The 25,115-nt window shown below is 40.6% G+C and overlaps 2 protein-coding genes across 5 annotated transcripts in view; both read right to left on the reverse strand.

The window, feature by feature from the left end:
- The window catches only part of RASSF8 (Ras association domain family member 8), a 148,608-nt gene that overhangs the window by 26,519 nt on the left and 96,974 nt on the right, over positions 1-25,115 (reverse strand). The gene's annotated exons all lie outside the window — the stretch shown is intronic.
- On the reverse strand, positions 853-1,296 carry LOC133390028 (histone H2A-beta, sperm-like). Its single transcript, XM_061637868.1, has one exon. The coding sequence runs from the start codon at positions 1,294-1,296 to the stop codon at positions 853-855; it is 444 nt and encodes a 147-aa protein (XP_061493852.1).

Raw genomic sequence — 25,115 nt, forward strand, 5'->3', positions numbered from 1 at the left:
CAGACAGTTAATGAGAGTTGGGCAGATATTGCTTTCAAATTCATAGGGTAGTTAAGACCATGTGTTACTCTCACCTATTTCTATAGTAAGGTATCAGGGTACGTGTTCAGGAGCATGAGACAGTCAGATTTCTCTCCAGTAGTAATCTCAGAATAGAACTATGATACATGTTGAACCTGAAGTCCCACAGGCATTTATTGCTTACCTATAGGCGAGATCAGTTATGCCCAGAACATTCTTTCCTTTGTACCAGAGTTCTACAGAATGTGGTACATCAGTTAGGCTTCTGAGGTTGCATTTAGGCTTCAGAGAGTGAACATTATTTAACCCTAAACCTTGCATTCTTCCTGGATTAACCATGTAGGAATTGGACATTCACACAAACAGATATTACTTTCTTTCTGTGGAGTGTAACGGTGGGTAGATTCTAATTTTTGTTTGGGAAAACCTTCGATCTGATGTCTGAACAGGCTTCTATGCCTTTAATCTACTGTCCTTAAATGGAAATACAAAAAGGAATGAAAATGTTTTATCCCCACAACAAACAAATAGGTTGTCAGCATTGGAAAGCAACCAGATACTGGACTCTTGCTTCACAAAAGAGTACACCTGATACATGAAAATGTGAGTATGTCATAACATGCTTTGCTGTATAAAACATGAAGTCCTTCAATTACCCTATCAATGCCATACTATTAAAAAGATAGCTAACTCAACATAATTGCCCAGTTAACTCATGAGGACAAAATACATTCACGCAACAAAAGAAATAATCAGAGCAGCTTTTATTAGACCACTCTGCTGGATATTAGAGACTCCATCCAAAGTCCAGATAAACAGCATCACCACTGTTTAAGCAGCAACAATATCTTTAGCTCTTACGCTCTTGCCAGATTTCTTGCCCTTCCCCTTCTTGGTTGATGTGGCAGGCCGATTCTTGGGCAGGGTGTTCCCCTGGGGGAAGGTGATACCTCCAAGCAGACAGTGGAGTTCAGAATCATTGCTGATGGCTCGCTGTAGATGCCGCGGGGCAATTCGACGTTTGTTGTCATTTTCAGCAATGTTCCCAGCAGTATCCACAATGTCATATGTCAGGTACTGAAGCACTGCAGCCATGTATACTGATGCTCCTGACCCAATCCGCTCTGCATAGTCTCCCTTCCGGAGGAATCTATCAATGCGGCTTACTGGGAATATCAGTCCGGCCCGGCAAGAGCGTGTCGTTTTTGGCCTCCTTATCCGGCAGGATGGCTCAGGCTCTTCAGAGCTTTCTGTATCACACAGACTGCCAGTCATGGTCACAGTCCAGCTTGCCACTCAGCTGACACTTGTTGGTTTGGTCTGACTCTTTAAGTTGCTCCTTTTGCTCCGGCAATTCTTACCCTCACTGGGTTTTTGCTGCTTTGGTGTTTTTTTTAGCTGTTCTACCCCTTGCTTCAGTTTTTCTACCCTGCCCTTTATTGGATTTCTTCGTGGCCTTACAGGTTAAGCTATCATTTGAAAGGCTGCCACAAAAACAAATCTTGTGCACTGAGTTTTCCAGAGCCTTTTTATGCTGTTGCTAGTGAATGGCAATATGGCACCTGATAGGCTGGATGCTAGCCAATAGGATGCTATGTGCATTGTTACCCAGGTCAGAAGACAGGAGGGTATTGACTTGTTAAATCATTTCTATTATCCCTGTGCTTGAGCTGAAATATCATCCTATTTATTTCATTTTCTTCTCTGAAAACCTCTGATGTGAAGCTACCATATAATTTACAGTATCAAGTTTGCAAACAGTTGACATGGTGAAACAAGCCACAGTTAAAATGTGCAACATACTATTTTCAGCTTGATATAGAAACACCTAGAAAATTGTCCCCAGTTTAATGTTTTCTCTCAAAAAGTGAAGGTTTGTAAGAAAAACAAAAAAGGAAAAACTCAAACCTTCACTGTAATGTTATGTGCAACATTAGATGTAGTTCATATATTCAGAGCAGCTTAAAACAAAAAGTGTGCCAGAATTATTTTTTTTAAAAACACCCAGCTCATTTGTACAACACAGGAAGCCAAACTATGGCTTAGGAAGACTACTCAAACATACAGAGTTCCAGAGAGGAGCTTGTTCCTTCTTCCTGATCCTTTTTACCTCTCATGTTTCATGGAGTTAAGGTTTGGATAAGGGTGTTGTCCAAAACAGGTTAGTGTCCTCACTAACCATGAGCTATAACCAAAGGACCCAAGAGAAAAGCGGCTGCAAACTCTTCTCCAAAAGCCCAAGCGGTCTTGCTAAGTCACACTTTGACTTACTGAACCATACAAACCAGGGCAATAAGTTCTTCTGATTAATAGAATAGGCTGCTCCTGTAGGTTGGCATGTGTATCAATTAGCTCACAAGTCTACCTTCAGTTTTAAAGTTCATTACCAAAATGACAACTGCTACCACCACCACCCCTATTTCCCGTTTTGGAATTCCCTTAAGATTGCAACCCTTCAGGCAGGGCCATGTCTTTAAAATTCAGGGTAAAGCACTTGTTATTTTATGTACTGAGCTATAATAAAATCAAATACAGTAATAAAAAGCAGCAGTAAAAGCTATATAAAACCTAGCAAAGTTAAAAAAAAGTTTAAACTCATGAGCTAGCTGGAAAAGCGTTCAGAAATACAAAGGTTTTAACCTGGCAGCACAGTTAGGAAGGAGGCCAAGAAGACCTGTCTAGGGAGGAAATTCCACAAGATAGGCACTTCTATGTTAAAAGAGCCCTGCCTCAAACCCCTGCAAATGGAGGAAACACAGAGCAAGGAAGAATCAGTGAGAAATATGAGGGGAGTAGGTGTTGGACTACGACCTGGGAGACCAGGATTCGAATCCCCACCTAGCCATGAAGCTCACTGGGTGACCTTGGGCCAGTCACTGCCTCTCAGCCTCATGAAAACCCTATTTGTGGGGTGGCCATAAGTCGGAATCGACTTGAAGGCAATATATATGTATAGTCCTAAGGTAAATTTCTAAAAGCAATAACCATCAACTAGAATTTGGTCTGGAATGCAAGAAAACTAGTCCAGGTGAGTTAGAATTGGAGCAACATGCACTGCAGAATTCTCCACTGGCAGCAGCTGATGCAAGCTAACTAACTTTTCATCTTGAACTACTACTAAACTAAAAGAAATTTGTGACATTAAACAGAAGATTAAATGGAAATACAAGCCAGTTTGAAATACGTGCAGCAATACATTAAATAGGATAGCAACCAAATATTTCCTGGCTAGAAGATGTATTTTAAATTGTATTTGTTTTTAGTTATTGTAAACCGCCCAGAGAGCTTTGGCTATGGGACGGTATAAAAGTTTAATAAATAAATGGTTTGGGGGTGAATCTGAATCAACAAGCAATGAATTTGAGATTGGTCTGTAATCCATTGTTTGCAAGCTATCTACAGATTGCTGTGATGTCTGGATTGACAGACTGACTTCACTGGAAGCTTACAGATCAACAATATATTTTAGTAAACATGGTTGGCCCCGTGGAACAAGTGACCAATGAAATATTTTTAATACAAGTCAGAGATTGTCCCTCTATTATGGGTGAGGAGAGCTAGCTCTACTTAATAGTACTCTATGGATAGGGGATGGGCAGCTGGAAGGATAAAAGGGTATGGCAACTAAGAGGAAGAAGAAGAGGACTGGTTTCTGGTGAAAAGTAACATGTTCACTGAGTAAGAGTAAATGTGCAGTGGATGTGGCCAAGAAAGAACTGTGCCCATTAGCCGTTATCTGCTGACATATGCTGAGCTGACTCACCTCTTCCCTCATCACTTGGCCCTCGCAATGTTGACATACTATCCTACTTATACAAAAAGGTATGGGGGCAACCTCTTTTTCTCTTTACCTCGCCAAAATAGTGGAAAGCCACAAACTGATCCACATACTTTTTGTACATCCCCAATATGTAAATTATATGTGGAAGAGTAAAGGTTAACACACACACACAAAAAAACAAGTTAAGATTTTCCAAAACACAAGGATAGATCTGTACATTAAAAACTCACATTATGATCAACATCTGCTCCCTGCCAATATTCATCAAGATATAAAAACGGTTGTTTCTGACCAAGAACTATATGAAAACAAGTTATTTTTATTAGTTGGGTTTACAAATTATGTAGAATGTCAGACAATTTTTTTAGTCATAGTGTGTCATAACCCTTACATACTCACACAATGTAAAAATGCTTAAGACTTTAGGCAGGAACTTGATTGAAGCCATTTGTTCAGAGTTTGGACTGCTTTTTCTCCAAAGCCCTAACGAAAGGATCTGCTTTGCTTCAACAACAAGTAATTTAACTCTTTTTTCTCTGAAGCCAAAATTTATCTTTGCTTTTTCATTCAGGAAACCTGCCAAAAGTTTTTAGCTGTGTTACAGTTTTGAGTCCAAATACTAAAAGGAAAAGGATGCCCCCACAAAAAACATGCAAGCTTAAAAATATTGTTTCATTCTGCATGAAAATGGTTCGATAATACTTTTAAAAAACAAAGATTTTAAACAAGGGATATTCCACCCTCCCCAATTCTCAACAAAGACTACACAAATACATCCAAAATACATCTAAAACTTGGGGGGGGGGGCTGGTGGATATAGAATGAATGACGTATAACCTAACTTAAGCCATGACATTTCAGATTAAGCAATACAGGACAAGGTCATAAAATCAATGCATTTTTTAAAAGTAAGGAGGCAACTTGGAAATTTAATAGCCAATTTAACATGGTGGTTTACAAGCTTTGCACATGTGGCCTTTAGTGGGAAAATATCCGATATGCAACAAAGAAACAAATGTAGTTTACAGACCAGAAACTCTCAACTCAGCATTTTTTTTAAAAGGTGAGGTAGCAAGCAACATTCTGATCTGTAACTTAAATAAGGAGATATTTATTAAGGCAGAAGTGATGCTCAAGAGATGCTTCTCCATCTTGTCCTTGGCTGGAACAGCCTCCTCCACCAACCCTCTGATTCAAAAATTACAGTGCAAAGCCCAGAATAGATATTGCATGATGAAAAGCTCTGTGGAACTTGATAGTATGCTCCTGTGTCACAAACCAATTTAACTACTTTAAAGCCTGATGTACACAATTTTTAATTGGTTCCCTATTGGAAAGGGAGTGAGACGGGTGTATTTTATCACCCTATTTGTTTAATCTATATGCAGAACATATCATATGGAAAGCAGGATTGGACCAAGATGAAGGAGGTGTGAAAATTGGAGGGAGGAATATCAATAATTTAAACTATGCAGATGATACCATACTACTAGCAGAAACCAGTAATGATCTGAATGCTGATGAAAGTTAAAGAGGAAAGCACAAAAGCCGGACTACAGCTGAACGTCAAGAAGACTAAAGTAGAGACAGAAGATTTATGTAACTTCAAAGTTGATAATCAGGACATTGAACTTGTCAAGGACTATCAATACCTTGGCACAATCATTAACCAAAATGGAGACAACAGTCAAGAAATCAGAAGAAGGCTAGGACTGGGGAGAACAGTTATGAGAGAACTAGAAAAGGTCCTCAAGTGCAAAGATGCATCATTGAACACCAAAGTCAGGATCATTCAGACCATGGTATTCCCAATCTCTATGTATGGATGGGAAAGTTAGCCAGTGAAAAAAGCAGATAAGAGAAAAATCAACTCATTTGAAATGTGGTATTGGAGGACAGGTGTGCAGATACCATGGACTGTGAAAAAGACAAATAACTGGGTGTTAGAACAAATTAAACCAGAACTGTCACTAGAAGCTAACATGATGAAACTGAAACTGAGGTTATCATACTTTGGACACAGAATGAGAAGACATGATTCATTAGAAAAGGGCCTTTCGCCGAAAGGAAGGGAGTGTGTGTGTGTGTGTGTGTGTGTGTCTGTATAAATAAACAATAGAAAAGACCATAATGCTGGGAAAAACAGGAGTAGAAAAAGAGGAAGGCCAAACAAGAGATGGATTGATTCCATAAAGGAAGCCACAGACCTGAACTTACATGATCTGAACAAGGTAGTTTACAACAGATGCTATTGGAGGCCGCTGATTCATAGGGCCGCCATAAATTGTAATCGATTAGAAGACACATAACGCACACACCACTTGATTATACAAAACCTTTACACGGTTTCCAAAAATGCTCTTGAGATTTAAAGAACATCTAAAAAACCCCAAACAGATTAAAACCTATGCATTTAGAGATTTAGTCGTCTTTGATTATTCTGTGCCTGAAAAATACATGCAAGGCAAACAGTGAAAGTGATTCTATGCAGCTTCCACTGAGGGAAACAAAAAGAAAATATAATTAATTTTCATTTTGTGAGTTTTAGAATACAGGAATTTGATTGATACTTATGATTATCTTGGAGCATTTATTATGGTTTATGTCAAGCTCATAAAGCTACATCTGATGAAGCAGACATGGTAATAAGGCTTTTAAATTGTAATCATACGTCACAGATTAGCCTTAGTGTAGTACTTTCTATTCAGAAAGATTTTTGTTATCTCAAGCGTTGAAATCATTTTTTACACAATAAAGAGGAAATTGCACACATATGATACCCTTCTTTCAAATGGGAAGCCTGTATAATTTAGATGAGCAATTTAAAAAAAACATTTTTTTAAAAATGCCAAATCCTTAACTCCTAAGCTGGAGGAAGGGAATTGATTTTTATTTCTCAAACTGCCACAGATTTTCTACTCTTGTATGTTTATGTTTACAATAATTGGTACATTATACTTTCCAGACCATTTTTTCTGTCATTTAATACAGCAGAACATGAGAAGGGAGTAGTGACACATTTTACTAACCCACAGTTCAATGCAGGTGTAAGGCCCAATTTAAAAAAAGCTAGTACTGTAAAAAAGCATAGCTATATAGTGTTCTACATCACTTGGCATTAGGCCACAATACCGGGCATGCAGCATAGCCATGTCAGAAATCCATGGCCCAAGCTAGCACCATGGTGTCAAGCCAAACTACATGCATAGCTTCTAAAACTGGTTGCATAGCAGGTCACTCGAAGAGTTATATGCAAGTAGCTATGCTCAGTTGGGTGAGCTCAATTTCTTTGGAAAACAAGCACATCTCACAAAGCAGCAGATTTGTCCTGCGAGCCAGAGGTTCTCCACCTTGTAATAGAACAATCCATAATTTAGATACAATGACCAAAACTATTATTTTTTTAAAAATCATGCATTGTTGGCAGGCTACCTACTAGCTTATAAACCTGGGAGACACTCCATCCCAACCTTGACTATATAATTTTTAAAATGGCTACAGTTTGCTTCACTCTGCAAGAGGCTACTTGAGACCTGACAGAGAAAGTAGCTGAAAGAGTTAAATTTGTCATCTCAACTGAGAGGATGTCGGTAGCCATACGCACAGGACATGACCTCTTGCAATTCAATCAATGTGATCCAAAAATAATTGCAATAGTTTGTCCCTCAGAAGAGGAGCCCATTGCTCAAATCTAGATTTAATCAAACTAGCTGAAGAGAGAATACCTGTCTCCACAAAACAAATTCCCACCAACCTGACCACACAACACATACTAGGTAAGGAAATTGAGGAATTACACCTCCCTGATCTAATCAATGTTGGATCTTGCTTTGAGGATTTTCTCTAGAAAGATATAAGAACTGGACTCCTAGAGCAATTTTTTGGTTCTAGGTTCTGGTTGCCCAGTTCCACTATGAAATCACTTGGTGAATCACTTCTGGGTTCTGGTTGCCCAGCTCCATTCTACTGAACATCACTCTGCCCAAAATCACTGACTGACAATCACTAGCCAGCCAGGACCCAGAGGTCTGACTCCCCTGCTTTCCCTCCACTATCTCTGTATCCCTGACTGCAAAAAGCAGAGGTCCCCATGTGCTGCAGCTGCTTCAGAAGCCCTTTTCAGGGCTCCACTACTTTTCTTACTTTCCCCCTAGATCTTTGCTAGGTGAAACAAAGATCCAAGCTGCCATTTCTGGGCCTGCCACCTTTGCTGTTTTCCCTGCCTGACCCAGGAGTTTCAACATGCTCCAGTTCTACCTCTTCAGGACTGCCCACCAGGACTGGGAAAGGTATATCGTGCTCTCCTCCCTGTCTTCTAGAGGTCCTTTCCTTACACATTGTAGCCTCCACATCTACTCCTCCTGCCTATCTTTAACTGTGGGTGTGGAAGTGTTTCAGAGGCCACACCTTCTCTGCCTAGCCATGCATGACTGAGGCCTGGTTTGCAAAGTGAGCCCTGAGTGAAAGAAAGGGCAGGCTAGTGTGCCTTCCTCAGTTGTACTGAACTCAACCCCACCCCCTCCATCTCCTCTTATGCCTTGTGTGCTTGCTCCTTTATGCGTGCGTATGTTGAGAGAATGTGTTAGTATAATGGGTAGGTTTATTTAGCTAATTCCTTCACATTAAAGAAATGCACATTGTTACTGAGCTACTCCCCATTGAAGTGTTAAATGTGTGTATTCTGATTGTGTGTGTGCTTAATATCGCCATTTTTAAGACCTGTGTGAGTGTAAGTTACTGGGAAAATCTGCCAAGATGCGCTACTGCCCGTGTGTAAAGTTCCTAATTCATAAGGCTCATAGAATGTGTGTGTGAGGAACACCTGTCTACAGGGAAGCCTTGCTAATAGCTTATTGAGGAAACAGAAGGAAGCCAAGTCAGATTGTTGGACAATCTTGCTCAGTACTACCTAGGGTTGCCAGGTCTCCGGTTTTCTGCCGGAGTCTCCGGCAAAAGGGGGCCGTCTCCGGCCTCCGGCAATACTTCAATTTAACTGGTGGATCTCCGGCTTTTCAGCGGCCCCCTTAGCCACGCATGCGTGATTGACACGCATACGTTGGGCTGTGGCAGGCTGCCTTCCCGTCCTTTCTCAGTCAGGCAGCCGCAGGCAGGGACTAGAGACGAGGACTTGAGCAGCCACTGCCCCTGCAGGGACCCCTCCAGCAGCAGCCCCTGCCTGCTCCTGCCACCCACAGAAGTACAGGTGAGGGTGATGGGTGGAGGCGAGCGGTGGCAGTGGAGGCCAGGCTGGGCCGGCTCCTTCTTAGCCCCGGTCCAGAGCCAGTTCCCCTGAGGCTCAGGCGCTCAGCAGTCTCTGGCTGGGGGAAAGGACGGCCGGCGGCTTCACCCCTCCTGCTGTGGGTGCCGCTGGGCGGCAGCGGCCGCGATGGGGCTCAGCAATCTCTGGCTGGGGGGGCCCATCGCGGCCGCTGCCGCCCAGTGGCACCCACAGCAGGAGGGGTGAAGCCGCCGGCCGTCCTTTCCTGAGCAGGGGAACCGGCTCCGGGGCTAAGAAGGAGCCGGCCCGGCCTGCCCTCCACAGCTCCTGCTGAGGCTGCCGGGCCGCGTGGGCCCCGTCTCGGCAGCGGTCACATGAATGGTGATGAAATGCCTTGCGCTACCATTTTACTACAGTAAATTTGTTATTACTAGTTAATATACATTTGGCATTTATGCAGGAATCGGAGTCGGAACATTTCTACCGACTCCGACTCCACCCAAAATTGCTCCCGACTCCGACTCCATGACACCGACTCCACAGCCCTGGTGCTAAGGTTAAAGGGATCACATGCATCTTTGCTTTGTTAACATGAAACTAACCAGGCAATCTCTCTCACAGTAACTGACTAGATGATCTCTGGCTTTCTCTCACAGCTGAGCAGGGTAGGATGAGGTGGCAGAGACGGGGGGAATTGGTGGGTGGGCATGGAGCAGAGAGAAAGTTACTTTCCTTTCCAACAGGAAAGAAATAACAGTCTCAACTACTGCTGACAGAGGACAAACAATGACAATGGCATTTTCCAGGAGGAAAAAACAAATATGTAAAAGCAAAGGATAGCAGAAAATCATGAAAACAGACCATAACCACCTGCTAAGTTGGCAGAATCAGATCCGAACCAGCACCACCAAATGGATCCCATCCCTACTGCTGACAGAGGACAAGCAGTGGCCAGAAAGTCTCCCTCCTAGTTGGGGGAATGTGCTTGTAAGTTGGAATGCTGCAATCAGTAGCATCTCAGTTCTCGGAGAGGGAAGCAGCATGTATGCAATAGATCACCAGCACTGGGATTGGAAGTGAGGAAGTCTCAGAAGATACAGCAAGTTTAGAAGGGAAGCCCAAGTCCAAGGAACACTGCCTTAAAATTCAAAGGACATTACTTTGAGCCTCTATAGCTCTCACAAAGACTGCCCTTAACCATACAGGCAGCCTAGTGTTGAAAGTAAAATCCCAAAAGAAAATCACAATTTAATTGGTATTTTGACACAAGATAGCCAGTCACCAAAAATGAAAACTTTAGGATTAAACACACTGGATTGGTGAAATAATTATGTGGAAAACTAAACAAACCCTGTCAGTATGAATAATTTACTGCCAGTGTACTATTTTTTCATTCTCTGAAACCTGTCAAGCAAGCATAACCTTCCCCTCACCTAATGAGAGAATATTAATCAAACAAGGGTAAATGATATATAAGCAGTTAAGGCCAAGAGGGGGATGCAGTTCTTACAGCCGTACAAATCCTTTAATGAAATGAGACCAGCATAATGAAAGCCAAACACAGGGACTGAAAAAAGTAAACATCACAAATACTTAAAACTCTCCTGAGAAGTTAGAAGTTCAGCAGAGAAACAGCTTCCCCAAGTGTGTGGGTGCTGAACACATTCTTCCTTTTCTGACCTAGACATCAGTTATGAACAAATTTAAAATGCATTATCTTAGGGTGGCTACTTGGAAGACACCACATCACTAACAATGAAGACATTAAACCTTACTGAGAGAAGAAGCAGGGCTATTCCATCACCTCTGCTGAGAGATCAGCTTCCTTTGCCCCCCCTCAACTTTTTCCAGCCCAGATGATCATTAAAGGAACTGCTTGGGCATGCAGGAAATAGGTAGGCTTTTCCTTCTAGCAGCCACTGAAGAGTCTGCTGGGAGTTTCCCCAATTCCCAGAAGAAGAGTTGCAATCCGCTAGCCTAGAGGCTTGCAAGCAGAGCGGGAGCAGTACTACCTGAACTTTGGAGATGTGAGCAGCACTTTACTCCTTCACAGGGTTAGCGTGCCACCCAAGCTTCTACCCAAAACTTGTTTTAGGCTGAGAACATATTACAGTGTGCCTAGTAGAAGTATTGGACTAGTTGGACAAAGACAGATCCAATAAAAAGCAGCTTCCTATGTTCATAATCAAAGGGGAATTGATTTTTTCTCTCTACTATTGTTAAACTCAATTTATACATAGAGAATACTAAAAATGGTCAGCTACAGCCAGAGCAGTTGCTGCTACATCACTATTGTTATCAATTATTCCTCCCATGGGGAGGAAGGGTGGGGTATAAATCTAATACATAAAATATAAATAAATATCACCTGGCCTTCACCCAAAGGTTCCAAGGTGAGTTATGATAATTTTAAAATACAACATTAAAAACAAAACAACCTAAACTCTCAAAATAGGGTGGGCCCTAAAAATGTATGTCTTAGTTGACAAAGGCTAGATTAACAGGTGCATCTTCAGCAATCGCCCCAAAACTGAACAGTGAAGTTGCCAGATTTATTTATTTATTTATTATTAGATTTATATTGCGCTCTTCCTCTCAGTAGGAGCCCAGGGCGGCAAACAAAAACACTCTAAAACATCATATAAACAGACATTAAAATATTTTAAAACAAAACCTCCTTAAAAGCATTATTAAAACGAAACATCTTTAAAAACATCTTTTTAAAAAAGCTTTAAAAACATATTAGAAAGCAGTTCCAACACAGATGCAGACTGGGATAAGGCCTTTACTTAAAAGGCTTGTTGAAAGAGGAAGGTCTTCAGTAGGCACCAGAAAGGTGTCTAATATTTAAGGGGAGGGAATTCCAAAGGGTAGGTGCCTAAAGGTCTGTTTCCTATGTTGTGTGGAATGGACCTCCTGATAAGATGGTATCTGCAGGAGGCCCTCATCTGCAGAGCGCAGTTATTGACTGGGTATATAATGGGTAAGATGATCTTTCAAGTATCCTGGTTCCAAGCTGTACAGGGCTTTGTACACCAAAACCAGTACCTTCAACTTAGCCCAGTAGTTAATAGGTAGCCAATGCAATTCAATGCGATAACCTGCCCAGTTAGTAGTTGTGCCACTGCATTTTGCACCAGCTGCAGCTTCTGGACCACCTCAAGGACAGCCCCACATAGAGCACATTACAATAATCCAGCCTGGAGATTACCAGTGCATGGACAACAGCAGTCAGCTATCCCGGTTCAGAAACGGCCACAGGCATCTTACCAGCCTAAGCTGGTAAAAGGCACTCCTGGCCACTGAAGTCACTTGGGCCTCTAGCGACAAAGATGGATCCATGAGGATCCCCAGACTACAAACCTGCTCATTCACAGACGGAGTATATGACCACATCCAAAGCAGGCAACTGACCAATTATCTGGACTCAGATGCACCTCAGTAGAGAGAAAGTTCCATTTAGGGGCTGGCAGAGAATGCCCTCTCCCAGGCCACCACCCTCCAAGCTTCTGAGGATGGTGGAACTACCAAAAGGGCCCCCTCTACTTATCTCAACACCTGAGATGGTCTGTAGGGAAGGAGAGATCTTTCAGATTTCTGGGGCCTAAGTCATTTAGGGATTTAAACCCTAACGTGAGCACCTTAAATTGGGCCTGGAAACAACTGGCAACCAATGCAGCTGTTTTAAAACAGGATTATATGAGATCTAAAGGGAACCCCAGCCAGTAATCTGGCTGCTGAATTTTGGACCATTTAAGTTTCCAAGCTGTCTTCAGAAGGGCAGCCCCACATAAAGCATACTGCAATAATCCAATCTGGAAGTTACAAAACCATTGAGTGCTGTGGCCAGGTCATCTCTATCCAAAAGGGGCCAAAGCTGTGGAACCATCTGGAGCTGGTAAAAGCACTTCTACCCACCTGAGCCTCTGGTGACAATATTGGATCCAGGAGTACCCCCAAGTTGCAGACCTGCTTCTTCAAGGGGAATGCAACTCTATCCAGAACAGGCTGTCTTCCCATCTCCCAGACATAAGAACTCTGGACACACAACACCTCTGTCTTTTCAGGATTTAGCCTCAAATTTATTGGCCCACATCAAGCCCATCACCACCTCCAAGGACTTGTCTAGTTCCTCTAGTCTCCCGATTCAGACGGAACAGATAGATGGAATTGGGTGTCATCTGCATATTGATGACACTCCAAATAACCTGATGACAGCTCCCAGCAGTTTCATATAGATGTTAAATATATCATGGGGAACAAGACAGAACCCTGCAGAACACCACAGGACAGCTTCCATGGTGCCACAATAGCCTCCCATAACTGCTTTTGGAAGCAGCCCCAGAAGTATAAGAGGAACCAATGAAGCACAGAGCCCCCAACACCCACCTCCAGAAAAGATACTGTGGTCAACAGTATCAAAGGCTACAGAGAGATCAAGGAGACCAAGCAGGCTTACACTCCCCCCATGTCATCCACCAGGGTGACCAAAGCAGTTTCAGTGCTATGGCTAGGCCTGAAGCCAGACTGGAATGGATCCAAGTAATCAGCTTCTTCCAAGCATGCTTGAGGCTGGACTGTCACCACCCTCTTGAGCACCTTGCCCCCAAAAGGGGATATTTGCCACTGGGTGATACTTGTTTAACACTTTTGGTTCCAGGAAGGTCATTTCAAGGACCTCCCTAAAGGCACTGAAGAACAAATGCTAGGAAGAATGGCTTCTGGCTTTTCAGGATTATTTCTAAATAGGCAGTTAACGCTTGCCTAAAGTTACCATTTTATACACCCAATTTGGTGCAAGTCCTACTGAATTCAGTGCCCTCCATGAATTCAGGGGGACTTACTTCTGAGTAGACATGCAAAAGGTTGCACTGTAAAACTAGTCTTTGTCATGAACAGCTAAATGAAATTCTCCCCCTTCCTTCCCCCCCCCATTGCCATTATGGGCCAGAGGGAATGATAGGATTATTTTTTAAAAAGGAAAAAACATACCTTTTCCATAGCAGACCTTAATATCTAACATATATTTAATTATGACTTTTAAAAAAAAAGTATTCATACTTTACTATAATATAGATTAAAATGATGCCCCAGAATCAATATTTGGTGTATTAAAATCCATACAGAACATTTGAGGCTGTAAAAACTCTCTGAAGCGATTACCAACTGTAGAAAACATAATAGGATCTGGTTGCATCAACTACCTCTGGAACAGAGATCATTCAATAGTCCCCAAATGGAATCTGGTCCCGAGAGAGGTCCTATTTCCCTTTTTCTTCACTTGCCAAGGTGCAAAAGCAGCTCACAGCAGGATTAAGCAGCTGCAACTGTGGGATTTATTAACAGTCCTCCTGCGCCAGCAACATTGGTGTCTGACCTTTCACCTTCTCAGCTTTTCTTAAAGTGGTCTTTCAGTAAAACTAGTTGCTGACCATGGCTCTCCAGAAGTTTGCTATAGAGGAGGTTTATTCAAGGAATCATTTTAGCTGCAGATTGTCCCTTCTGTAAGGAGAACATTTTTTGCAGCCAATGCTTTTATTGAGAACAGTTAAGCAACTGAGCTATCCTATGGATTTTTACCTAGAATTCTGTGTGACTTCCAAGTGTACACAGAATTTCAGTAGCTTATCAATGCCACCCTCACAATAGATTGAGAGTTACATCATTAAGTTTTGAATGGTTCTCTGTATTCTGAAGTTAGATGCATGCCATTATATGATCTGTTGGCTAAAGAATTTTGCTGTATGATATAAAAGGATCCTTCAGTTTAAGAATTTATGGCTTTGTTAGATTTTAGCTAATGCAAAAAACATGTATTAGTGAGGTTAAAAATTCTGATGTTAAGAACTGCTTTGGGAACTGCTTTTGGTTTTTAATTTTTTAATCAGTATCTGTTTGGTTTAATGCTGATTAATCTTTATTCTTTTTTTAATTGCTTTCAAACAATGTAAAAGTTGTACTTTGGGACCACCACTGACTGTAGCAACAAAAGCTGAATGGAAAATAAAGAGCTAAGAACAGAATGCTTATTTGGAGGGAATCATTTAACACACACATCACATATACCACTCTCACAAGATTCTAGTTCCCTGTATTTTCTCTTTGGATACAAATAATTTGATTTAATTCACTAATAGGCAAACAACCCTCTTGAGGTTTAAGAACATACCTATAGCCCACAGATATCTCTATCAAACTTTAAAAAGCAGGGAAATTAGGCAACTATAGTGAATACACCAGGGGAGCAGGAGACTTGACCTCCTCTCTGACATATTGTACTGCCCTACAAATTCGTCAGAATGCAAACACCATTTGGGTCAGTCTTTCACAGTCCAATCCACTTCCTGTGTAGCTTGGAAGAATTTGGTTACATGTGCCTCTGAGCATACAGTGAGTTGTAGCAACACCTGATAAAAATATCAGTTGGCTATAGGTATGTTCTTAAATTGCAAGGTTTTTTTTTGCCGATTAATGAATTTCTCTGCTTTTTAATCTGGGAGATAAGAAATGGGAACCTGTGCAAGGTTGCTGAGAATAGATTGATCATTTGCATGCTTGTTGAGTTCAATGGGATTTACTTCTGTGAAATCATGCTTAGGATAGGTGAAACTGATCACTGGGGAGGAGGAGGAGAGAGGGGGGCTGGAGCAGCAAGGTAGGAGGAGGAAGGAAGGGGAAGGGGAGATGAGAGAGGAGAAAGGAGAGGAAGGGAAAACAGTAGGAAGAAGGAACAGGAGGGCAGGTTTGATTATTTGCATGCTTATTGAATTCAGTGAGATTTACTCCAGTGCAATCATGCTTAGGATAGGTGAAACTGACCTGGGGGAGAAGGGGGGAGGGATGGGGGGGAGAAGGGGGGAGGGATGGGGGGGAGAAGGGGGGAGGGATGGGGGGGAGAAGGGGGGAGGGATGGGGGGGAGAAGGGGGGAGGGATGGGGGGGAGAAGGGGGGAGGGATGGGGGGGAGAAGGGGGGAGGGATGGGGGGGAGAAGGGGGGAGGGATGGGAAGGGGAAGGGAGAGGAAGGGGAGAAGATTGGATGGGGAAAGCCCCTTTCCTTTCCTTTCCAAAAGGAAAACTTTGATAACAGTATTCATTTTTTTCAGGGATTCCCCCACCTTTTTATTCTACAGCAGACATCTAAATGTAAATGAAAGCTGACCCTGATTAGCTAAGCCAAACAGCTGTTAATCTGTCTTTTAGAGCACTGTTGGTTGTTACTGAGCATGCCTGCACTATCTTAGACTCCAATATTAATTTTCTTAAATGAATTAAAAGTCAGCCATCCATTTTTAACTTTTAAACTGCAGAAGATGAAGGTCAGAGTATGGGGCAACGTCAGCAACAGTATTACAGGTACTCTGTGAACATGGCTGATTTTTAATTAATTTCAACAAGTTACGAGACTGACAGAAAAAAAGTCCAATATACACACACATATACACATACACTCCTGTTTCAGACTTTAAAGTCTGGATTCTCTCTGAGTGTTGTATCTATTGCCACGAAAACTTAGAGGGTTGTCAAGCAACTGTTTCTGAATTGAGGACAATAAGTTTTGTAAGATTTTATTTTGAAATGAACTTACGGGAAGCAATAGAATGGTGTGGGGGGTATTTTCAATTTAACATGGCAGAATGTGAAAAATCCATACTTGCTATAGTATACAGCCACTATATAATATAGTGGTTATGTAAAATAGTCTCATTTCCATTTATTGATAAAACCACTACTAGATGCTGATTTGGCTTGCTATGGCAGTTTTCATCAGAAAATTTCTTTCCTATATCAGATTCAAGTTGAATATAGAGTACAGTAGCAAATACATCACCTTACCCTTGATCATGAAAGATGCCAGTATGTAAAGACCCACTAGGGGCAAGTATACATCATAACATTTCTCAGTACAGGAAAAACACTGTATATATCAGGGGTGGCCAAACTTGCTTAACGTAAGAGCCACATACGATAAACTTCAGATGTTAGACAGCCACAAGACATGAACAAATATTACACACACGTTTTTATTGTTACATGCACGTTTTGTTACAAAATTGTTATATAAATATTAAGAAATATATGTACGTAATAATATTTATTCATGTATGTAGTTTTTAAACTGTTAATTCGTATTAGTTTCAATAATCACAAAGTACACATGTCTATATCAAATGTTTTGAAAATCCTGAATGATTATTGTTTTAACTATATTGAGCATATTTAATACGGTAATGAACTATGGAAACATCTAAGAAAAATATGCAAATCAAAGGGGTAAAACAGATATTTTAATGATATTTATGTGTCTTAGTAAAGGTGTTGATTTGTAACGATAGCACGATGCTTCAACTTCACAAACTTCATTACAGAGTACAGTGATTCACAGCAGTATGTTGTGCTGAAAATTGAGATGAATCGCACACTGGTTTTCTTCAGTTCAGCTTATTTTATTTCTGGAACTTGCTTCCAGAACTCAATTGTAGACTGGGATTTATGGATCATCTTTAGACCCAGGTCCTCCTGCAATTCTATTAGTTCCATTTCCACAGCAGATGATTCTGTAACCAGAGGTTCGAGAATTGCACAACCATCACTGATCACATCAACCATGAATGGATTTACAAGGAAGGTGAAGCAGCGCTTCAGCTTCTGCAAGTCCTCAAACCTGTCTAGGAAATTATCAAGCAGTCCTTGTAATTTATCTTTGTATTCTTCCAGTTTGTGGTGTTTTATTTCAATATCAGGGAATGTATGTATCTTTTAGTGCCACTAGATCCAACATCTCTTCTTTCACAGTTACATCAGAGGAAACATAACGAATACCGCCAGTTGTGGGTTGTCTTGTATGTTTGTAGATTCGTCAAGAGCAAAGCTGAATGCAAGGGAATTCTTTAAATCATTTTGCATTTTGCCTGCAACATCAGCACTGATCTGGGAGATACGCCTCTCTGTGGTGTGGCGTGAAGCTGGTGTTTGTGCTATTAGTCGCTGAAGTTTTGTATTATTTGGATCTAACGCTGCAACAACACATATATATCAAAGAGCCACACATATATGTCAAACAGCCGCATGTGGCTCACAAGCAGCGGTTTGGCCACCCCTGGTGTGTGTGTGTATGTATGTATGTGTGTGTGTGTGTACACCCACACCCACCCCCCCATATATATATATATATATATATATATAAATAATGGGTGACCGCCCCAAGTAAGGAATTCCTCAGGGTGGGTACTGCCACCTACTCTATTTCCCAACCAATAGCACAGGGGGGAATGTACACATAGTTAACACATTTTACTTTTCATGCAGGCCCGTAAGTCACAAAAGATTTTAAAAAAGACAGACTTTGGTAAAGCTTCTACATCTGCTCTACTGGAAGCAGTTCTTACCAACCACAGACTGATTTAATCATAAAATTAGGAGTTATTTAATAGTTCTTCAAAAAGTTGTTTTTAATGCACAATTATAACCAGCATCTGTTTGTCTCTATAGATGTGGTAAAATGTTCCACAATCTTCATAAACAAAGCTATTTATTAATCCTAAAGACAGTAATGTTTTTGCTTTAATGGATCTCACTACATATCATGCCACAAATGTTATTCATATGATCATATGTCCTACTCCATATGCATGAGAGGCACTCAGTGTTGCCAGAGCTGATATAGAGATCTTGGGCGAATTTATTTTTTCCTTAGGCCAGTGGAATTAACTACTAGGTTGGTGTAATTTTGTTTTGATATTTTAATATCATATGGTATGTGATAAGACAGAATTATGCATATTTTGTAGGAGGAATTCTTTCCCAAAAAAATAGAAGGTAGATGTAATTTTTCCACTTTAATGCAACACAACGAAGACTTCATCATCTGAGCTGGAATCTGATAAGAAACTCCTCCCCCTCAGCTGCCCAAAGATTTGGATGTTAGCATTCATCTGTAGGAATTTGCAAAAGGTTATTTGTTGAAATGGATGTTTTGCTGTGATCTTTAGTATTTATTGTTATTTAGCATTTCTCTACAGTTAAAATCATTACTACAGGTAATCTCTGACTATCACTTAGAGGCTTCTTTCATATGTTGTGAGATCGGGAGGGGGAGAACCATATTTGTACGCCACCTTAGCTCCTTGGAAGAGTGGGATATAAATGTAATAAATAAAATAAAATTATGAGACTCACAAGGTGTATTTATCTGGAGGTGAAGACAAAAGAGTTATGCAAAGGTCTCACTGTACAAAATATTCCCTGGGATCACTGGAAAAGTGGTTAAATGACCCTCTATGGATTTTGAGCTTTCTGTAGACTCTGCTTCTCAGCTGTATTTGAGAAGTCACTATTCAGAAGTTGTACTATTAAAAGGACAGCAGAGAAAAGCGAATACATTACACAAGTATGCAATAATCAACCACCAATTTAGGTGTCAACAAGGCTAATAGCTTAGAAAACAGAGTTTTAATTCAGAAGCTTTAATCATAATCACATTAAATCTACAAGCTATGCTCTGTCTCACTGGGCTCAATAAATACAAGGTCATTATAAAAGCCACAGCACAGTCTGTGCAGGAACAAGCATCATATTGTTTCATAATAATCTTTTTGAGAAGGGGGAAGAGGAAAGCAAGCAAAGAGATGAGAAGCTTGCATTCTTGAAAAATGTAGTCAAGAGTTTGTTTCCCAATATAACATCATCCATTTTCCTTCTAGATTATGAGATTTAGAAGGAAAACAAAATACAAGTGAAAGTTGTATGATTTTTATACATGTGCTTTCATTGATTTTTTAAAACCATATGCTAGGCAGACTTGGGGTTGTTGTTTTTTAATATAAAGGAGCTTTCACATGCCCTCAACATTTGCTGAAATAAGTACATGCCAGGAAACATTTGTACAATCTGATTTTGCTTAGTTTGCAGCTTAGCTCCAAGACAAACGAGACTGAAAGTAACTGGTTATCCTACATATTTCTTTTTGAACCTATTGAAAGACCAAGAAAGCTTTCACAGTACAATTTTTTAAAAAGGAGACAACTTACCATAAGAAAGACCACACTTGAAATTTGTTGCAGCACCTTGTTACTAGGCCTGAGAAAAAACACATTCTATTGCTTACTGATAGCGAAGGGCAAAATCTAACTGCTGATGCCAAAACTGAGCGCACAAAACATGTCATTAATCCCATAATCCTAATTTCCCATTCTTTCTTTGGCCCCTGAGGTAACTTAATGTCCAAATTCCTGGACTGTGATCTTGTCAGCTTTCCAACAACTTAAGTAGGGCAGGACCTGGTTAATAGTTGTTGTTCCATCCAAATACAACACTGATGAGGGAGCTGCAGGAAGTAGAAAGCGGTCACTCAATCTGCCATAATGCTGAATCAGTATCAAAATCATGCTTCTTGCCACTAAGTAGTACACTGCTTTAGTGTCTGTATATTAAGTTACGGACTAGCTGTTCCTGGAGAAAACTGTGTTAGAGACATTTTTCTCATTGGAGAAGATCAGTTACGGTTAACCAGTTCTCCGAATGACAGCTTGTCCACCACTGCCAGTATTTCCCTGTATTATGTACAGTTGCAAGAGACAACGGTACTACCTATGTTCCAGCTTACACTTTCAGTTAGTGAGATCTTAAAGTAGCCTTTCCCAACCAGTGTGCCTCCAGATGTTGTTGGACCACAACTCCCATCAGCCTCAGCCAGCATTGCCAATGGCTAAGGCTGATGGGAGTTGTGGTCCAACAACATCTGGAGGCACACCAGTTGGGAAAGGCTGCCTTAAAGGATGAAGCCCCCGAGACCTCACCAGAGTCCAATATGAACTATGTGGGCAGATTTCAGGTCTATGGGATCTACTCCAATGGTTTTGTTTGTTTGTTTTTACTAAAACCTCAAGTCTACCAACTGGAGCAGGTGCAAAGTAGTTAGGTCAGAGCCTATTACCTATTGTCCGAACAAGCCATACACTGGATTTTGTTTTATATAGCATATGCATACTACCCCATAACAAAGTTCTCCAAGTAGCTTAAAATTAGTAAGTAAAGCAATATGCAAAAATTACATACAACAATTAAAGGGGGAGAAACTAGATAAATACAATGAAACCAAATTTGACACACTCCCAAAAGAAAAAAAAGAACACAGGACCAAATCCACCTAACTTATTTAAAAGGCCTTGGCGAACAGAAAGGTCTTCACCTGACACTGAAAAGACCACAACAATGGCATCTTCACGTGCCCCCTCCATAGCAGGGTCAGAGGGTGGCAACACAAGAATGGGAGTTTTCAGTGGTTGCCTCCCACTTGTGGAATGCTCTTCCCAGGAAAGCATGCCTGGCACCATCTTTATCCATCTTTAGCAGACAGGCAAAGACTTTCCTCTTCACCCAGGCCTTTGGCATGATGTGTGATATCCCAGCTACTCTTTCTGTATTTGACAGGTTTTAAGCTTACAGTTGAGTTCAGGATGGTATTATTGACTATTATCTATTTTTTTGGCTTTTAACATATTGATGAGTTTTTGATATTTTTGACTAAGTGCTGTTTTTATCCTTTTTAACATGCAAGTTGTTTTGAGTCTTTTTGGTGAGAAAAGCATCTAATCAGCAGCAGCAGCCAAACCTCCTGGAGTGTATTCCATTACTGGGGTGCCACTATTGAAAAGGCCCTCTCCCTGGTAGTTGCCTGCCTTCATTTGGCAGGGGCATCCAGAGCAGGATGTTCAAAAGAGGATCTTAAGGTTTGGGTAGGCACATATATATGGAAGAGGGTGGTCTTTCAGATAGCCTGGTCACAAGACATTAAAGTTAAACTCAATACTTTAAATTGTGTCCAGGAACAGATCTGAGCCAGTGCAGCTGACAAACCACAGATGAATTATGGCCAAACAATATAATTTATCCAGGCTTTACCTAGAAGGATGATCCGCCTAAGTTGGTAATTTGATCTACTGATGTGTAATGTATATTGTATTTGATTTATGAATGTAATTTTATTGATGATCTTATGCTGTTCACTGCCATAGTATTATTTCCTAATGTTGGTAGTATAGATATTTATGCAAGCAAACAAACTGCAAATAAGCCACACAGTCTCAGTTAATAATCTCGTGTCCCTGTTCTGGAGCAACAGCAGTTTCTGAACTGTTTTTAAAGGCAGTCCTATGTACAGAACACTGCAATAGTTCAGGGATTATTTGATTTAAATCTTTATTTAAATTATTTATCTGAAGGGTTCAATTTTAATGATTTAAATCACAGTTTTAATTACTAGTGAGGAAGATTCTATTTAATCATCATGTTTTCAGTGGAAGTAGATTGTTTAATATAACCTTTATATATTCAGAGATATAAGTTTCATTAAAAGGTAGGTACACATTAAGCAATTATTCTGATTTTTTCAGATTAATTTTCATCAAAAAATGGGATGATAATTTGGTCATTTTCGTACTGAAGCAGAATAAACTTGTGAAGTCGTTCAGGAGATGAACTAGCTCCAAACAGTTCAATTCATTGTGATATTTTTGTCATGATGTGCTAGAATCACCACCACAAAATAGGCTTTTAAATTATACTAATAAGATTGTTTAGGAAGAAAACTAACCAGAAGAATAAACAACATTAACAAAACATGCACATGGATTTTTCAAGGGTTAACTATTTCAGTTTTTAGATAAAGTTTTTTTAAAAAATAAAATGTAGGCAATTTCAACCAAGTCAACGTAAAAAACTTAAAATATTGGGCGGTACAGACTTCAGTCAGTCTTATTCTCCTTTACCTTTGTCTTCCTTGTTCACTGGCTGGAAAAGAAATACAAGCTTTCCTGCTTTTTCAGTTCCCAACTTATTTCTCAATTTAGAATGAATTAGTCCAAAGGAAGAAAAAATTCTCTCTACACTTGCAGAAGAGGCCACTGCTGTTAAGAGCTGGATTACCACTTCAGTTGTCTCCTCCTTGTTCAGATCTACTCCATCTCCCCAAAGAGAGAGGCAAGGCCGAGAGAGAAAGAGAGAGTGCACTTCCTGTACACCACCTGCAGAATAGGACTGATCAGGTTATCTCCCATCTCTATAGACTAATGTTAACATATTCACAGAAGACAATTAGAAGTTATATAATTAGTATTCATGGAAATATATTTGACCTAGGCTCTTTTTTACTAATTGTTTTAAGAAAATCTTGAAATCCGATTAATAAAAAAATTCAATTTTTAAAATTATTAAAACAAAAATTATTTTTGTCAACCTGCAATAGTCTAAACCTGCATATACAAGTACAAATCTACATTTGAATTGCTACAGATCAGCAATTCTAACTCAAAACTTAGCAGCCGTCAGAGCTGCACAATGACCTAACCAACTGCAACTCTCATATTTTAAAGGTGGAACAACTTAAACAGGAACAGCAACTTGTGTCTGCACTCTTAAGCATTACGTTCCATTTCACAGGTGGGGAATGCAAAGGCACATGATAGGTTAAGCAGCTTGGTATGTATAGGACTACAGTCTTTTTATATTGCTACTGTTAAACAACTGAGAGTTAGAAAACCCTTACAGATCCAAGCATATTTAATAAACACATTTATTTAAAGAGAGACATAATTATTCACTTTGTCCATCCATCTGTCTGCCCAACCAATGTTTTGCAAGATCAGATAAAATAGAGACACAGAATTTTCAGAACAGATTTGTACACCACACCCAGAATGTAGAGTGAAACCTGTTGCACCCCCACCCCTCACCAACCCACTTTATACTTGTTAGCAGAGGGGGGAATGGTTTTAGTACTACTTCTATACCACCCAATATAGCAATGCTGTCAGGGATTCCTCTGTATATTCCCCTAGTTCTACTGCTATAATGGCTCAGGTAAATAGGCTAGCCTCAACTCCTCTGTGACACTCTGTCTTCTTAAAGCTCACAGCTATGAGTTGAGCCCTTGTAACCTATTACTATAACACCCCTTCAGGTATATATTGCCACCACCGATACCATGTTTCTGAACCAACCATTAGTGTAGCCAAATAGTAAGGCACATGTACGAAATAAAACAGTATTTAAGAACAGATGTATTTAAAATGAGCAAGATTACTTTGTGTTCATAAGCATATGGTTTCAAAACTCTTCTGTTCCCTCACTTAAGTTACTGTGTATTTTATAACTTTTAAGATCTTGCCTGACCTACCCACATAAAATATACCTACTCTGACTCCACCCTTTCACCATCTAAATCCAAAATAATAAACCAACATTAACTCTACACTCTCTACCACTAAATAAACCCAAGCAATCCAACACCAACTCTCGCAACAATCCCTAATTGTCAATCTGCCACATGCTCAAATATAAACCTCTCCCAGTCACTCAGAATGTTAAGATTTTATTACTATATTAGGGGTTCCATCTCTGCTCACTTTGCTCACCAACCCTGCCTACTGTTGCCAGCACCTCCCTCACAGGTTGGCAGTCCTCCAGCAGCACCCTCCACAGGTCACGAGCCCTCCCCCATCCTCCCATGGGTCACCAGTGTTGGACTGGGGAAATCCAGGTTCTAGTCCCTGCTTCACCATGATGCTCGGTGGGCTACTTTGGGCCAGTCACTGACTTTCAGCCTAACCTACCTCACAGGTTGTTGTGAGGATAAAATGGAGGAGGAGGAGGAGGATTGTATAAGCTGCCTCAGGTTCCTTGGAAGAATTTATATCCTTGCAAGATATAAATATAATATGTTTTAAAATGTCTGACTATAGTTGGGCTGGGTTGCTACTATTAGCTCTGCATATGGCTTCAACCATCTTGCTCATGCTATCATGACAAAAGGAAACTAACACCAATAGTGTGATTTCCCCCCATTAGGTTTATGGTGCTCAAGTCAGTCGGATTCTGAAAGAATTGGCAACAATGCAGCAATGCCAACATTCATGTGGCCCCCTCAGTGTGTGAGGCCTGCAGCAATTGCCCTATGTGCCCCGCCTTAAAAATGCTCTGATTAATGCTGTTACTTTTCTTTTATGGACCACCTTATTTATTCTAATTCATATTCTCTGTGCACATAGGAATTGAAATAATGACAGATTCAACTAACTGTCCAATTAGCAGGAGCCAT

Source organism: Rhineura floridana, chromosome 8 (genome assembly GCF_030035675.1).
Source record: "Rhineura floridana isolate rRhiFlo1 chromosome 8, rRhiFlo1.hap2, whole genome shotgun sequence".
Lineage (NCBI taxonomy): Eukaryota > Metazoa > Chordata > Lepidosauria > Squamata > Rhineuridae > Rhineura > Rhineura floridana.

Coding starts and splice junctions, on each gene's coding strand:
- LOC133390028 (XM_061637868.1), bottom strand. CDS start 1,296: ATGACTGGCAGTCTGTGTGATACAGAAAGCTCTGAAGAGCCTGAGCCA.